At 45.9% G+C, this 17,726-nt stretch overlaps 1 protein-coding gene across 5 annotated transcripts in view; it reads left to right on the top strand.

Annotated features, from left to right (window-relative positions):
- Nucleotides 1–17,726, top strand: part of B4GALT4 (beta-1,4-galactosyltransferase 4) — a 46,697-nt gene that overhangs the window by 11,012 nt on the left and 17,959 nt on the right. For all 5 annotated transcript variants that reach the window (XM_089512494.1, XM_089512493.1, XM_089512496.1 and 2 more), the window contains exons 2-3: nt 13,646–13,824; nt 17,002–17,472. In XM_089512494.1, coding sequence (XP_089368620.1) covers nt 17,202–17,472 — 271 coding nt within the window. In that variant the 5' untranslated portion in view covers nt 13,646–13,824; nt 17,002–17,201. The remainder of the gene's footprint in view (nt 1–13,645; nt 13,825–17,001; nt 17,473–17,726) is intronic.

The raw sequence follows: 17,726 nt of genomic DNA, 5'->3' as shown, positions 1-17,726 counted from the left end.
GAGACCACAGTTCCCAGGCTGAGAATTAGGCCTCACTAAACTACAAACCCCAGAATTCCTCAGGAGGTTGTTTCAGCACAAGTTTTTGTTGCCTGCATCCCACTTCTGCAGATGCATGGGGTGCAGCCTAGGCAGACAAACAAGTATGTACACTTAGAAATGTGTGTATGAAAAGTAGCAGAAATACAGAATGTGGTCAGAGAATGATGTGGTGAAAGTACAGGTCTTACTGGTGGTTTTAAGAATAGTTCTGGACGGCCCTGTGTAAAGGGAATTCCACCTATGCTCAAGCCCCATTTGAATGAATGGGGCTCGTGCATGTGGCGGCGCGGTGACTATATTTCAGAAGAAGGAACTGGCAAGACCACCTCTGAATGTTCCTTGCCTAAGAAAACCTGTGAAATTTGTGAGGTCTCCATAAATTCAACAGGCAGTAAGATCTATGCTTCATTCACTATATCAACCACCATGTTAGCATTCACCATACATACACAAATCACGGTGTATAAATGCTTGTCTATCTGGGCTTCTTTCTGTGCATCTGAAGATACAGACTATAAGTCATAAAACATTGTACTGAAATAAATTGGTTTGTCTTAAAGTTGCTACATGACTATTTAGCAGCAGAGAAGGGGCCGAGCATCCTGACTTCGGGTGGCTCCGCCCACTTGGCTCCTGGTAGGCAGGTAGGAAACAAAGAACAAAGGAAGTGACCGGGGCCCTGGCCCCCTCGCCCTTGCGGGCGGAGCTACCCAGGAACCCCAGTCTTCTTCCTGCCTCGCACCTGGTAGGACGTTTCTCATCCAGCTCCAGAGTTTTCAGCTCATCGCTCCCCGGACCCGCCTGGCTCCTTTCTCTCTCTTCCTCATCTCTCTCTCTTTCCTCCCTCAATCTCCTCTCAAAAAAAAACACACACAAAAAAACAGCCCATCTCCTGCTCTACCTCCCGACCTTGTTTCTTCCCCCCTTCTCTTCCCCCCCCCCCACCGCGGGAGACATGGCTACCGACAGGGATGCCAGAGCCACAGGGGAGCTCGCTTCCACTCTGCCCGGGCCAGCCCCGGCTTTGCCGGCTGCTCGCCGAGCGGCATCTCCATCAGCGCCCCTGGAAGTGGAAGCGCGACCACAGCGACCGGAGGAAGCCCTCCCTTCCGCTGTCGGGTCAAGGGACTCCCAAGCGGCCCAGGTGTGGTCAGAAGAGGGAGAGCCCTCACCTTCCAACACCGGCGAGGACGTGAGTAACTCTCCCCCGCCGCCACAGATTTTGAGGTGGTTCAGGGCCTTCCTGGAGCAGGAAGCTCCCTCCACCACCAGGGCACTCCAGGAAGGGAACGAAGGCGCAGGCTCGCGCTCCCGCGAGGCCAGCACACCAGCTTGGGGGACTGCTGCCTTCCCAGGGGGGGGACCACTCCTGATGTGGCCAGGGGCCATGCTCCCACAGGCCTTTCTCCCCAGCGACTCCCTCCCAGGGGGGTGGGGGATGGCGCCGGGCTTCCCCCAGGCCAACGCGGACTTCTCTCCGGGGGCTCATGGCGGCCGCCATGCTCGCCGGCCCGCGCCCCGCCCACTTCCGGAGGACCCGGAAGTGCCCTGGCGGCACCACGTGGCCGCTCATGGGCGCCGCCATCTTGGCCATGCGGCCGCCCAGGGGCGCCGCCATCTTGGCCAGTCAGAGGCCAGCGGCGGCGGGGCCGGATTCAGCAGCGCGGGAGGGTGGTGTCACCGGGGGGGTCGGGGAGGCCCCCTCCGCCGCCAGCGAGCCTCAGCTCACGGGCCAGCCCAGTGAGCGACAAGGACGCAAAGCGTCCAGAAAACGGAGCTCCCCGGCACGAGGGTTAGGCACCAGGGAGTCCTCCCCCAGTCACACCCCCCTAAGCCAGACAGGGGCCCACTGTTCAGAAGAGGAAGAGGAAGGGGCTTCATGCTCTTCCTCTGACTCAGAGCGCTCCTACCTCCCGCCAACCAAGCGCCCCCGCCACGATAGGACCTCTAGCCGCAAGCGCCCTCGCACCACGCTTCCCTCTGACGACGAAATCTCGGAGGACTCTCACAGCCCTTCAGCCTCAGAGGCAGAGGAGGGCGAACTGTCACAAGATGAAGGAGAGCCCAAAACAGACGCACAACTGTCCTCGCGCCTGTTTAAACCGGAGGACTATGTGCCACTCATTAGAAAGACAACTAAGACCCTGGGCATTACCCCACCCACAGGACAGACCACCCCCTCCCCCGATTCAGACCTCCCCAAGATGAGCGAGGATTTGTTCCCAGTGTCGGTCTCTCCAGTCCAGCAGATCCCCTGCCCGCTTAACATCATGCAGATTATTAGGGACGAGTGGGCGAAGCCAGCCTCCGCCAGATCCAGTCACGGCATCACCCGCAAGTACTACGTACTGCAGCCAGCCGTCATGGACAAGCTCAAGATTCCAGCCGTGGACGCCCCTGTGTTGGCGCTCGTATCATCAGCCGTCTTCTCTAGGGATGGGGAGGACACCCTCAGAAACCCAGAGGACCGTAGGGCCGAGGGGGCACTTAAAAAGGCCCATGAGGCCCTATCCATCGCCATCAGGGCCGCGTCCACTGTATCCATGGTGATGCGGGCCAGTCTCCAGTGTTCCCGCCAGCTTCTGGACCTCCTGCCCAGCCCAGACACCAAGGTTAAGCAAACCATTAACAAAATTGCCAAAGCGACAGCCTTCGCTGCCGATGGCACCCTTGACACCATCCAACAGTGTGCTCGAGCCCAGGCAGCAGCTGTGGCAGTCCGCAGGCAGTTCTGGCTTAAGAACTGGAACGTGGATTCCAAATCCAAGCAGAACCTGGCTTTTTCCCCATTCCTTGGTTCCAAGCTGTTTGGAGAATCCCTAGAGCCAGTGCTAGTAGAGGGAAAGGACAAGAGAAAGGCTCTTCCCACTTCCAAGAAAAGGGACGATAAGAGACAATATAGGAACCGCTCTTCCTTTCGCCCCAACCAATCCTCCTACCCCTCTTCCTCCAATTCCTTTCGAGTCAGGGAGTCCAGGCCCAACAGATCTCATTGGGGAGATTCAAGATTTAGCAAACAGGCTAAACCTCCCTTCCCCTCCAAAGAAGGAGCGGGGCCCAAACAACCCCGCAAAAATAGTTCACAATGACGGCGTTCCCCCAGTAGGAGGCAGGCTGCAGGGGTTCGGCCACATTTGGGAGACATCCACCTCAGACAAATGGGTCCTAGATACCATCCGTCAGGGCTACAAGATAATATTCCATCGTACGCCCCCCGACAAGTTTATACCATCTCCCAGATCAGCCGACCCCAACAAACACCGCCTCCTACTGGAGGCCATCGAGCGCCTACTACATATCAAGGCCATCGAGCCCGTCCCGAGACAAGAGAGGGGACAAGGCTGCTATTCCACCTTCTTCCTTGTTCCCAAGAAAAACGGATCCTGGAGAGCCATATTGAACCTCAGAGGGGTCAACCGGTTCGTCCTAAAGAAAAGATTCAGAATGGAGACACTCAAGTCCATCCTAGACAGTCTCCAGCCAGAAGACTACCTCTCCTCGCTGGACCTACAAGATGCTTATCTTCATATTTTGATTCACCCTTCCTCAAGAAGATTCCTCAGATTCAGATATGGCAAGCGCCACTACCAATACAGAGCCCTTCCCTTTGGGCTAGCCTCTTCCCCCAGAGTGTTCACCAAGATCATGGTGGCACTTGTCGCCCGATGGAGAACCCAGCGATTGCACGTCTATCCCTACCTCGACGACCTGCTAATCCGGTCATCCTCCAGACTCCAGGGGGTTCTCGACATCAATCACATCCTCAGGTCCCTCCAGGATCACGGCTTCCTCCTGAATCTCGAGAAGAGCTCGCTGACTCCAGGTCAACAGATCCACCATCTGGGAGCCATAATAGACACCCAGGCGGGGACGGTACGCCTACCTCCGGACCGCATCCAGTCCATACAGAACGCCATCTCGAAGGTCCTGCAGACCACACGTCCCAGCCTCCAGCTCTTGGCCCACCTCCAGGGCCTCATGATCGCAGCCATCCAGTGCCTTCCCTGGGCGAGGTTCCACGCCAGGCCCCTGCAATGGCTCCTTCTCCCTCACCAGCGGGCCATTATCCTCAGGAGACACAAGAAAATACAGCTCTCCAGCGAAGTAAGACAGTCGTTTCGTTGGTGGATGTCCAAGGCAGTCCACCGAGGTCGCCAAATCTGGAGGCCCCCGAGTGTTCAGGTCACCACGGATGCCAGCCTCCGGGGCTGGGGAGCGATATGCGGAACACAGCTGGCCCAGGGCAAATGGAGCCCAGAGGAACAAACACACAGCATCAATTGGTTGGAGCTCCGGGCAATCCGCCTTTCTCTCCTCGTCTTCAGTCAGGCGATTCACCAGAGGTCAGTCCTGGTCAGGACGGACAACACCACAGCCAAGGCACATGTCAATCGTCAAGGGGGAACCAGATCCAGGTCCCTGATGAGCGAGGCTCGATCCCTTCTAACATGGGCAGAGGCCAATCTCATAACCCTGGAGGCCGAACACCTTCAAGGATCCCTAAACTCAAAAGCCGACTGGCTGAGCAGAATAGATATCGACCAAGGGGAGTGGAGCCTCCACCCTCAGACCTTCCAGATCATCACAGACAGACTCGGCCAACCCGTACTGGACCTGTTCGCCTCCCCCGCCAATGCCAAAACTCCCAGGTTTCTCTCAAGGTTCCAAACGGAAGGGGCCGAAGGAATGGACGCCCTCAACTGCCCCTGGCCACCAGGCCTCCTCTATGCTTTCCCACCGACTCCGTTGCTCACGAAGCTCCTAGCCAGGATACACAGGACCAACGCACAGGTTATTCTCATGGCCCCGGCGTGGCCGCGGCGACCCTGGTTCTCAGAGATTCTTGCCATGGCAACTCAAGGATTCGCCCTCCCGCTCAGGCCGGACCTCCTCGCACAAGGGCAGGTCCATCACCCGGACCCAGCCTGGCTACGGCTTCACGCCTGGAAATTGAACGCCACATGCTGAGCGGATATGGCTACTCTCCAGAAGTGGTTGACTCCATTCTCGCTTCGAGACACCAATCTACAAATAGGATCTACGAATACACCTTTAGGGCATTCAAAAGGTGGTGCAAGGTCAAAAACAAGGACTTCATCAAGATCTCTGTTCCGACAGTGCTCCAGTTCTTACAGGATGGCTTCCTCCAGGGCCTGCGGCCCAACACCATCAAGAGACAAGTGGCAGCCATCACCTCCATACTGCCCCATAAGGTCGCAGCCAGGATTTCCCAACACCCCCATATCCGCAGGCTGCTCAAAGGGGTCGCCAACAAGGCGCCCCCAACAAAGCATCGGTTCCCGTCCTGGGACCTGCATAAAGTCCTCAAGGCCTTGACCATCCCGCCTTTCGAGCCACTGAGGGAAGTACCCCTCAAGTTCCTGACCTTCAAGACACTGATACTGACGGCGCTCACATCAGCGAGGCGCATCTCCGAAATCGGTGCCCTATCCGTCCGCAAAGGATTGTGCATCATCAGGCCGGACTCTGTTCTCCTGAGGCCTGACCCAACCTTTGTCCCTAAGGTTAACTCCGTGTTCCACACCTCCCAGGACATTGTCCTCCCGTCCTTCTGCCCCCGACCCACTGAAGACCTAGAAAAGTGCTGGCATACTCTCGATGTTCGCAGAGCCATAAAAGTTTACCTCAAGAGAACGGCCACGTTCAGGAGATCGGAGGCACTATTCGTATCCTTTCGACCTAACTCCAAGGGCAAAAAGGTGTCAGGCTCTACCTTAGCAAGGTGGATCAAACAGTGTATCGTCCAGTGCTACAAGTCACTTAAGCTTCAACCTCCGGCTGACATCACTGCTCACTCGACGAGAAGTGCAGCTACATCTGCGGCCTTATCCACCAATGCTCCGTTGGCTGAAATCTGCAGGGCGGCCACTTGGAAGTCCCCGTCGACATTCACCAGACACTATAAACTTGACCTCTTCCAATCGGCAGAGGCGGCCTTTGGCCGGAGGGTTTTACAACAGGTGGTTTCGGATCCGCCCTCCGCGCCAGCCAGCCCTCCCTAGTAACTGGTCTGCTTTTATAAATCCCGAAGTCAGGATGCTCGGCCCCTTCTCTGCTGCTAAATGGAATGTTGGACTTACCTGAAAGACGTCCCTTTACAGCAGAGAAGGTACGAGCATCCTCCCCACCCTACTGGCCTACTGGCGCGGGTGGGCGGATTTGAGTTCTTCAATACCACATTAATATTATGCTTCTCGGCTTAAAATTGACTGGGGTTCCTGGGTAGCTCCGCCCGCAAGGGCGAGGGGGCCAGGGCCCCGGTCACTTCCTTTGTTCTTTGTTTCCTACCTGCCTACCAGGAGCCAAGTGGGCGGAGCCACCCGAAGTCAGGATGCTCGTACCTTCTCTGCTGTAAAGGGACGTCTTTCAGGTAAGTCCAACGTTCCACTTTCCCCCTCTTTCTTTACATTTCACTGTGAAAGAGGAACTTTTATGACAACATATTAAACAGAAACCTTCATCCTTTAAGTTATTGTTTACACCAAAATATGCCATTTGAGCTGCTGTCACTTTTATTACACCAAAACAAGTGACCATGGATATTTCTCTGAAAACAGGCAATCCTACATATGGTGATTGCATTGCCTCTTTCAATTAAACCAAACTCTTAATGATCAACTGCGTCATTGGCAAAGGTGGTGGTGGTGGGACTTAGATGTTCTGTGGTGTGTGGAAGAATGCTAGCAGTTCTTAACAAATCTTCAGCAAGGCAGTGGTGGCTGAACAATAGTTTAAGATTTCCAAAATGAATTCAGTCCTTTGCATCCAGCTTTCATGATGAGAATACCAGCATGAAATAAGTACGCTGAATTTAAAAATCATTACTTCATGCAAATAGTGGCTTCAAACACCAGCAATTTTGTGAAGTAAATGGAACAATTTAAATATGACTGGTTTACCTCATTGGTTTTATTGGTGCTAGTACATCTAATTTTCACTAAAGTAAGCTCACTGTGTATGCACATATGCACACTCTTACTGGAAACTATACGGGGAACTATCTTTAAATTACTTTATGTAAAAATATTCTGGTTTTGTATGAGTAACATTTGATGGGAATGTGGGTATCCAATGCACACATGGGGTTATTGAGAACTGTTATGTCTTGAGAGACTAGACTTCAGATCATAAAAAGTGCACTTGTCAAAGTAGGCAGCTGAAATAATTGCCTGAACACTGAAAAGGAGAAACACTTTTGATAGTTTCAATTAGGAAGAAAAATACTCTATTGGCAATGCTAGAGATTATGAAAGGTGGTGGAATATTTTTCTGCATGAGCTAGATTCAACAAAAGCAACAAAATGTCTTTTGGCATCTAATAAACAAATTTAATCTAAGCAGTCAGGGACTATAGCACACATCATCAGATGCATGAAGTTATGCCACAGTTGGCAAATTGTTATAAATCTGTCTGACTCTGTATGTGTGTGCACAGTCCATGGGGTCAGACAGATGTGAGATGCAAAAAGTGCAAACATTGGTCATTAACACTGATAACGCAGACATCCTTGCATTGACAAGCTGTTTAACACATATAGTGTGGTTTTTAAGATTTTCCCCATTCAAGCCATAGCATATACCAGGTGGTTCAAAAAGGATGGTGCAAAAGTAAAGTTGTTCTTATTCAGTTGTGCAGTATTCTTTTTGAATCACACTGTACAGTTATTGTTATTTTAACTAGTTGTTGTGGTTTTAAATTAGATATGTTGTTTAATAACTTTTTAAGGGGGGAGGGAAATATATTGTTTTTATGCTGTATGTTATTTTAATGTTGTAAACCGCCTGGATTGGTTCGCCACAGGGCGGTATATAAATAAAATTTATTATTATTAGTAGTAGTACAGCTGACTCTGATAATAAAAACTTGTTCAGCTATTTCATCTAGAACTCATGTGAAATTCTTTCACTTGGGAATGTGAACTTGGGGTGTCAGATAATAGTATCTTGAGACACAAGCATTTCCAATCAAATTTTGACTATTGCCATTTATGTTGCCTAATTTGTATCCATTTATTCTTTTGCGTAGTGTCATGGTAGTTTGTGAGGATTACTGACAAATAATGGTGTATACATATGAAGATGAACCTGTGATGTTGTGGGTGACAGTCTTAATTTATAATTAAAGAATAAACCATTGAAACACATGGGGTGGATGTTTATAATACTGTATAGTTGCATTGTGGCAAGGACACCACATATAATCAAATACGGAAGTGAAAGACAACTCCTATATGTGAACTGGTAAAATTCAAATAGGTTAAAGATTTGTTAATTCTTATACATGTACAAAGATGACTGGGAAAAAGCTATACACTAGTTGAACTTTTGGCCCTTTTCATTCGTTTGTACATCATTCCATACCTGGCCAGACTATTTGTAATACACCAGCTAGTTGGTTGAGGAGGTGTGTCCTGTAGGGCCAGCCCCCCCCCCCCCCCAGTACTTTTTCCCCTTTCTGAATGTCTGCCTTTGGAATGCTCTCCACCCTGCTCACTGTTATTCTTTCAGATATACTTGAATGCTTGAGATACTTTTGATATTCAAGCTTTGGAGTGGAGGAACCCTTCTATATCCCCTAATATCTCAACCTTTGTCTTTAACTGAATTGAGGTCAACTTTTAGCATATTTAATCCATGATTAAATTTGATCCAGAGAAGCTGCATTACACGTACCTTTCAGACAGTTACATATAATTGTGTGTGACATTGGTTAAACCAGTTTAATATTAACTGAACAGCCGTGTGCAGCACTTCCTCAAGTCTACTTATTTCCTCTAGTTTTAATGTGAACTGTGACTGTGAACTGTCACTTACTGATCTATTGCTTCTTACTGCCTTGCGTTGAAGTCACACTTCCAATTCAGTAGACGTCTGTTGCCTGTCCCTGCCAACATCCTGCAGAAGGAAAGGCAGTGTGACCAGTCAGGTGTAGCCAGCATGATTTTTGTGCCATGTAAAATTAAAGTGAACTAGCAATTTATTTAATTTCTGTCCTACCTTTCTCCCAGCATGGGACCAAAAGCAGCTTGCAAACAATTTAAAATGAAGTTCAATGAAAACCTTATTTTCTAAAATTTTAAAAACAGGTAAACAGACAATTCTATTAAAGAAGCACATAATTAAAACAATGTAAAACATAATTTAAAAGATAAGCATGTCAAAGTGAAAAAATTCACATGATTTAAGAACAAAAGTCTTATCTAAATAAAAAGATATTTTGCTGCCAGCAGAAAGAGAGCAGAGAGGAGAGCAACTGAACCTCTTATGGGAGGGAATTCTACATTTTTCCACCATACAGATGGAAGAAAGAAGCCATTTATTGGTTTTTTTTTTAAAAGGAAGACATAGCATAGATACGACACTACTGTACATTATTACTCTATTTTGTTCTGATGTTTTTGTGCAGTACATGCACACACCACACACCACCACACACATACCCTTCCACTCACAGATGTTGAATATTTATGCTGAACACTTGGGGGGGAAACAAATTAAAGGGAAAAAAAACACAGAAACACATCACACCAACCAATGAAAGTGGCAGCAGTGAAGATATTAACCATGCAAATTAAAGCATTCGCATCAGTGGAAATATAATACGCGTAAGTTAGTCTTTCCTTTGATAGAGTTCTGTGTTGTCATAAAATGTAAGAAGAGACCCCATGGATAAGATCGTCCAGCTGGTCATGCTTGGTGGATAGATACAAGGAAGCCCAGAAGCCCCACATGTAAACAAGAAGCTACATGCCTAACATTCTCCCCCTTCAAATTAATATTCAAATACAGTATACACTGCTTCTGAACATAAGAGTTGCCTTTTAGCTGTCTTGGCTAGTATCAAGGCTGGTAGGTCTTTGTTGTTGTTGGGTCCTTTCAAGTCATTTCCGACTTATGGCATCCCTAAGGCAAACCTATCATGGGATTTTCTTGATAAGTTTTGTTCAGAAGGGGTTTTCCATTGCCATCCTCTGAGGCTGAGAGAGTGTGGCTTGGCCAGGGTCACGCAGTGGGTCTTGTCTGCCTTAAAAGCGTTTTGCATCACCACATCTAGTGGCAATACATTCTGTAATTCAATTTTCGGTTGCTTTCCAAGGTTTTACTTCTACCTACTGGCAGTCAATTTTAGGGTATAACTTGTCTTCTGGTGTGTGTGTGGATTCCCTATACTTAACTTTCTCTACACTTAACATAACTTTAAACTTCTGCTATAATACACTGAATACCATTTTCTGAACTTGGAAATCCAAGATGATTTAGCGTTTGCTTGTGGGTTTGGTAGTACAATTCCATGGTCATAGAAACACAGAGTTGAAAGAGATTGTAAGGGCTTTCTAGGTGAATCCTTTGCCACATCTGTTCAATTGCTATTTTCTGCACCTCTTCCTTGTTTGCCGTTTTGCTGGGCATTCATTCATAGAATCATAGAGTTGGAAGAGACCGCACGGGCCATCCAGTCCAACCCCCTGCCATGCAGGAAATCCAATCAAAGCATCTCCAATAGATGGCCATCTAGCCTCTGCTTAAAGACCTCCAAGGAAGGAGACTCCACTACACTCCGAGGGAGTGTGTTCCACTGTCGCACAGCCCTTACTGTCAGGAAGTTCTTCCTAATGTTGAGGTGGAATCTCTTTTCCTGTAGCTTGCATCCATTGTTCCGGGTCCTGTTCTCTGGAACAGCAGAAAACAAGGTTGCTTCCTCCTCAATATGACATCCTTTCAAATATTTAAACAGGGCTATCATATCACCTCTTAACCTTCTCTTCTCCAGGCTAAACATCCCCAGCTCCCTGAGTCATTCCTCATAGGGCAAGGTTTCCAGACCCTTCACCATTTTAGTCACCCTCCTTTAGACACACTCCAGTTTCTCAATATCCTTTTTGAATTGTGGTGCCCAGAACTGGACACAATATTCCAGGTGGGGCCTGACCAGAGAAGAATACAGTGGCACTATTACTTCTCTTGATCTAAACACTATACTTTTATTGATGCAGCCAAAGATTGCATTGGCCTTTTTAGCTGCCGCATCGCACTGTTGACTCATGTTCAACTTGTGGTCTACTTGGACTCCCAGATCCCTTTCACATGTAGTTTCATTCAGCCAGGTGTCCCCCATCCTATATCTGTGCATTTCATTTTTCTGCCCTAAGTGTAGTACCTTACATTTCTCCATGTTGAATTTCATTTTGTTAGCTTTGGCCCAGCTTTCTAGTCTATTCAGATCATTTTGAATGTTGATCCTGTCCTCTGGAGTATTAGCTATTCCTTCTAATTTGGTGTCATCTGCAAATTTGATAAGTATGCTCCCAATTCTGTCATCCAGGTCATTGATAAAGATGTTGAATAACACTGGGCCCAGGACAGAGCCCTGTGAGACCCCACTGGTCACTTATCTCCAGGCTGAAAAAGAGCCATTGTTGAGCACCCTTTGGGTTCAGCCGGTCAACCAATTACAAATCCATGTAACAATTTTAAGATATCATTTTGGAGCATAATGATTCCTTTAGGGCTTTACCATTCTGAATAGTTTGGTGTCATTTGCAAACCTGGTCGGTCTCATTATTAATCTGGGACTCCAAGTCATTTATCCTTGAGGGACACAACCTTTTACTTCTCTACTTTACCAAAAAGGGAAGGGGTACCTCCTATCTTCATATTGTTATTTCACCAGACCAATCTTTTCCTGTGATATCTACACTTATCCAGAAGTCTTTCATAAGCAATTATGGCAAAATCCTTTTGGAAGGGTTGATACTCAGAAAGGTTCCTAGATTATTAATGAAAGATTTTCCTTTTCAGTAACCAAACTGATTGGCTTTCACTTCTACATGCATGGTTTGCATTTCTATAATACTGGCTTACACTAATTTTTTCAGAACAGAGGTTAAACTTGTGTGTCTGTGTGATAATGGGTCCTCCCATTATCTGATTAACACAGATGAGGAATATAGTCTTCATTGCAGATAGACAAAGGGTTTAATGATGGTGTATAAATACATGTATTGGTGTCAGTGTCACAGAAGTAACAAAAGACAATTGACCAATGGCCAATGGACAGAAGTGTGAATCTTCGAGATCATTCTCAGCAGACAATAGAAAAGTCTCAGGTGACCATGAGGCTATTCAAAGGATGAAAATAATCCAGGATGAATCCGGGTTGAATTTCCATTGTTCATGTGCATCTCGAATGCACCCTATTCACTTTGGTGGGGAGGGCTACCAAAACCCCCCACTTAACCCGGGGATAATCAGTACCAGTGTTTCCCTCGAGTTTTTTCAAAAGATTCGCATCATCGGCAGTGTGAATAATAATGCGAATAGACCCAGGAATGAACCCGGCATGCTGAGCTGCATCTTTCCCTTCCAGTTAGGGGAGAGGAGGATTCTCCCTTTCTCATTCTCCCCCCCCCCCCATTTCCCCACCATCTTTTGGCAGCTGGCGGCTCTAGGGAGCAGCAGGAGATATTGCTGCCGCCACCACCGCCCCAAGACAGCCAGCTGGGGACAGTTTCTCCCAAGGGTTGCCAGCACCTTTATGGGAGGGAGGCATAGGGCTGGCAAGCATGTCTCAGCAACTGAACATTGAGAGATGTGAAGAGATGTGATTCTAATGAAGTAGTGTAAATAACAAACCCAGAATGCATGAGCTGGTGTATTTGAATCATTGTGCTAAAAAAACCAGATGTCTGAATGACCCCCATGAGACAAGAACAAAGGGAGACTTGGGGGGGTGGGGTGTCTGCTGCACCTATGGACATTTGGTTGAGGTTGTACCATGTGGTCCACACTCACAGTCTGTGCCAGGACAACCAAGATCCAAAGGACATCTGATCATGAGTAGAATGGGGAAATGTCTTTAGACAGATCTGTCACGGCTTATGATTACTTTTGTGATTTTGATTGAATATGATCTAGACCAGTGGTTCCCAAACTTTGGTCACCTAAGATGTTTTGGACTCCAGTTCTCATTTTTCTTTGAAATAAAGCCATCTTACCTTTTATAAGACTCCCTGGTATCCTATTGGGTTTGTTTGCTCTCCTGATCTGTCATTTACATTCTAACTGGGCTTCTCTTGTGGTTTTAAGTAACCTCAGAAGAAGGAAAAGATCTGATCCTTCAGATCCTGACATTCAACTTCCTTATAGTCACCATAAATTCTGAAACATTTCCACTAAAATCAATTGTGAGAGATTTGGAGGAACTCTAGGTAACCTTCTGCTTGTAAGGATGTTAAATCTGAGACCCCTTTGTTATTTGTCGTTTGTGTGTGAGAAGGGTTTATGATGTCAAGATTGGGAAGGAAAATATCTGGATGGCAGGTGGAATACCCTCAGGACAGTTTTCGCAAGAATAAAATCCCTGAAGAGCAGAAATATGCTTGAGATACTTCCCAAAACTTGCAAATATAACTTTTTTTTGAAGTAGGGCTCCCCAAGTCCCCCAGCTCTGAGTAGAAATCCTTGCAAGGTAACTTCTCTGAATTGAAAGAAAGGCGAGGGATGGAGGGAACTGACTGCATAGAAAGCAGGGTGGGAGTGGCCTGTAATAAGAAAAAGCTGAAACTGTTAACTTTTCTTTTAGTGGTTCATGCAGTTTTGAGCAGACTCCTCCTCCTGAATCTCTGAGAAGCAACAGAGAGCTCTTTATGGTGTGGGATTTCACTACAGAAAAGTGCCCCTGCTACCTGGCACGGCAATTGTCTTTGCTGCAGTAACAACAAAACAGCTTCACTACAGGAAGGAAACCAGGGGCAGGATCAAGTAAGTCTAATGAGCTCACTTTCTCTTGGCTTAAAGAGTTAAGAAAAGAGCAGCAAGTTGCACTCTTGACTGGTGTGCCTCTCCTTTGGTGCAGGGTGAATGGATGCTTGGCTGAATTTCAAGAGAGCAGAATTTTTTTTCAGCATTGAGCATAAAGATGGCAGCTGAAGTTGTGCTATGTATGCCTAAAAATTAGGAAAGAAGTTGATTTTAAAACAGAGAACTCTACTCTTAAACTATTTTAGGTTCAGATGATCAGATGTCTGACTTCAGCTGACATGCCCCAGAAATCCTGCTTTGTATTTTTCTGAGATTTTCTTTTTCTTTCGCTTGCACTTATACACATTATGTTACCACTTATGGAGGGCAAATGCAAATTGTGCTCTATGCCACATTTTTCTGACTTTCTAAAGCTCAATGTGAAGTTGAAGGCTTTCACAGCCAGAATCCATAGTTTTTTGTGGGGTTTTTGAGCTATGTAGCCATGTTCTGGAAGAATGTATTCCTGATGTTTTGCCAGCATCTGTGGCTGGCATCTTCAGAGAATTCTCTGAAGATGCTAGCCACAGATGCTGGGAAAACGTCAGGAATACACTCTTCCAGAACATGGCCACATAGCCCAAAAATCCCACAAAAAACTTCTAATGTTCCCTTTTCTGCATGTCAGTCGCTATTTACACCACTTTTCTTTTTGCAAGGTATCAGCCCTAACACTTCATCTATATCCACCTCTGGAAGTTCTGGTTTAGATTCTTGGATAAGTCCCATATAGCTGGATTATCAGTGTATGGTTCCAGGAAAAACTAAGTATTACTACAATTGACTAAACAGGGAGTTGTTGATTAGATAATCTACTGCTTGGCTTTCTCGCTTCCACTGTGCAGGATATTTTCTTTTACTGATTTCTAAATGCCAAACTATGCCATCTCTTCATGGGTCATTAGTTATCAGTGGAGTGAAACACAGACCATTTCTATTAAATGACCTATAGCCTAGCCTAGCCAAGCCAATAAAGACTCTTGCAGTTTTCTACTTGTAGCTGGTTCTCAGTACATAAAAATGCCACCACTGTATATAATTGAGAGTAAATGAATGACTGCTACTGTCAAAATTGTAGTCCATAGCTGGCAACCAAAGGGAAAAACACCTTCCAATATCCTTTACTTAAATTGTAGCTGCACTATGCTCTGAGGTCTTGTTATTATACTGCTGATTTGATAGGACTATACAACTTTATTACCATAATAATTTATCTTGCTGTTATGTGATATTCATTTCCTTGTAAGTGCTGTAAAGGATATCTTAAGTTACAGATGGAAAGCGGGTGGTATTCATGACCTACTGTTCTGATCTTACTGAATTTATGCTCCTTTAATCTTCACCTTTGGACATCATACAATTCTCTGATAACACCATGGATGAAGATGAGCATCCTTTAACTGCCTGCCCTTTCTTTGTGTATTTTAATAAGTACACAGAAACAAGCAGCAGATTCTGAGTTGGCTCACATGGTTATGCCATGCTATGGTTCAGCATTAATGAAATGAGCCTTGCTTTTGTTCTTCCCTCCTTGCATATTGCTTGCTTACAGGCTTGAGACCATCCACACTTGCAGATTTCAAACCACAGTTTTCAATCTTCTGTTGGAGAGCTCAGGCAGACCAACATTTGGCTGAAATGGCAATTTGTGGTTTACCCCAGAGAAATAAAATAACTAAGTGAGTGGAATTGGTGTGAGGGGAGTAAGGGACATGATGAGACATTTTGTTGCAAATGGCTAATTCACTGAACATCTATCTAGACAATGAATTACAGTAATTGTGCTCATCTCATTTGTTCAGACTCTGTTGCACATCTGTTAGGCAATTTTTTTTTACTTTTGACCTCTTTGTTTCGATTTATTTGATATTTAACTTATTAAGAATCAATTTTTTACCCTTTCTTCCCTATACCACATATTGGATTCTATATTGGATTCCTAAAATCTGCATATCTTAATTACCTACTGTCTTTGAATTTTGTATTCAGAGTACACGGTGAATGTCTGGTTTCCTTTGTGGGTAGCCTTTTATTAGCTGTGAAAATGAAACTTGCTGGTCTATCTCTGCGTGTTTATTTTCAGTGAGCCCATTCCTCCCTCTTCTGTATTGTATTTCTGTTTCTGCCATTGCGTTCTGCAGTACCAGTATATGTTACTCAGATGCCTAGACAGTAATGGAAAAGAAGATAAAAAAGTGGTGATGCTCTGTTATGATACTCCTCCCTCATTTTAGGACTATACCTTAGAATGCAACAGTATTTTGCACATCAGGAAAGTGAGGATACATCCAATGCCCCAAAAGATGGGCATCTCTGAATTTATAAAATTTACATACAGTAATTACATTCAATATACCTGAAGTTCCTTTATCTCCACTCTTTCTACAGACTATATTTAACCTTAAAACATGCTCAATAATGCTGGATCTACACTGCAGAATTAATGCAGTTTGATACCACTTCAGTTGCCATCGGCTAATGCTATGGAATTCTGGGATTTGTAGTTTTGTGCATATTATTTAGTCTTCTCTGTCAGAGTGTTCTGGTACTGCACTGAAGTACAAATCCCAGGATTGCATAGGATGGAGCCACAACAGTTAAAGCCATGTCAAACTGCATTAATTCTGCAGTGTGACAGCAGCCCAAGAGGAAAAGGAGGCCAGTATTTAAGGTGTCCATTGACTAACCAGGAAAACACACTTCATAGCAGTTTCCTACAGTCTGGTAGACCATGTTCTCTGTGGACTTGATTCTCACAAGAAGATCATATGTGTAATAACAGTGTTATGTTGTATGTATGGAAAGTAAGAAAAGCATCTTTCAGAAGCAAGTATACTTGATATATATATTTGTCAGATATTATTCACTTGATTCTTTTTCAGTTGGCAATATCAGGGATTGAACTCAAGGACTTTTGCATATACAGTACAGCAGATGCTATGGTCCTTCCTGAAACCTGAAACTTTTGGAGTTTGTTCTGTTATAAACTGTGGAAGAGACACTTGTTCTTCTATCACTGACATCTATGATACAGTAGATTTGTACAGATCCTGCTTTTGTTGAAGTATGTGGGGTGATGAATTTCAATATTAGTGGTGAGGAAAGCTGAATGTCTTAATTTTGTCTCATTCTAAACAGGTCAACTCTTGTAATGTCCACCTTCCACTTCTTGCTGAATTAGAAAGACATGCATTCAAAATCCCAAGGACGCTTGCCAGAATGCAGCACTACAGACCTCTTCTTTTTATTTTGACTTTCCTGCTTTCCTTGAAGTGTGCTGTGACAGGGATACATCAAGGGCAGTATCAAGGAAGACGTTCATAAACTAGAGCAGGGCCATGGGATTGAGCTATGCCAGCCTTCATGTCTCATACAAGCTCAAGCTCTTGATGCTCATCAGCATGTGTATCCTGCTGGTGGGTTGGGTCACCTCCACTTACCTAGTGGATGCTTTCCATGAAAGTCCAAAGATGAAAAGCTTGGCAGGATACATCAGGAAAACAACCACTGCTGCAGAGGACCAAAAGGGAAACTCAGACAGAAATGCTGTGCCTACTGTGAAACTACCCATCACAATGTCTCCTTGTCCCTCCCTGTCTCCCTATCTGCGTAAGTCAATTCATGCTTCCCTTATCCCTTGAGGAAGTCCTTGTGGTAGTAGGACTGAGGTGGGCAAAGTGAGGGCCTGGGTATGTATGTGAATTGCTTTTCCTGGAAGCTTCCAGCAGTGGCAGTTCACCTTTTAAATAGGTTAGCAGGACTCCCCTGCAGTATTTAATGTAATTTCCCCTCCACACCAGGGGTTTTGTTGTGATTTTTTTGGGGGGGGGGGCATTTTGGCAGTTCATGCAGTCCCTGCCTTG

Source organism: Sceloporus occidentalis, unplaced genomic scaffold (assembly GCF_023333645.1).
Source record: "Sceloporus occidentalis isolate IW3139 unplaced genomic scaffold, rSceOcc1.0.p SCAF_2, whole genome shotgun sequence".
Taxonomy (NCBI): domain Eukaryota; kingdom Metazoa; phylum Chordata; class Lepidosauria; order Squamata; family Phrynosomatidae; genus Sceloporus; species Sceloporus occidentalis.
Note: the sequence above shows the minus strand (reverse complement) of the source record. Positions and strands in the feature narration are given on the sequence as shown.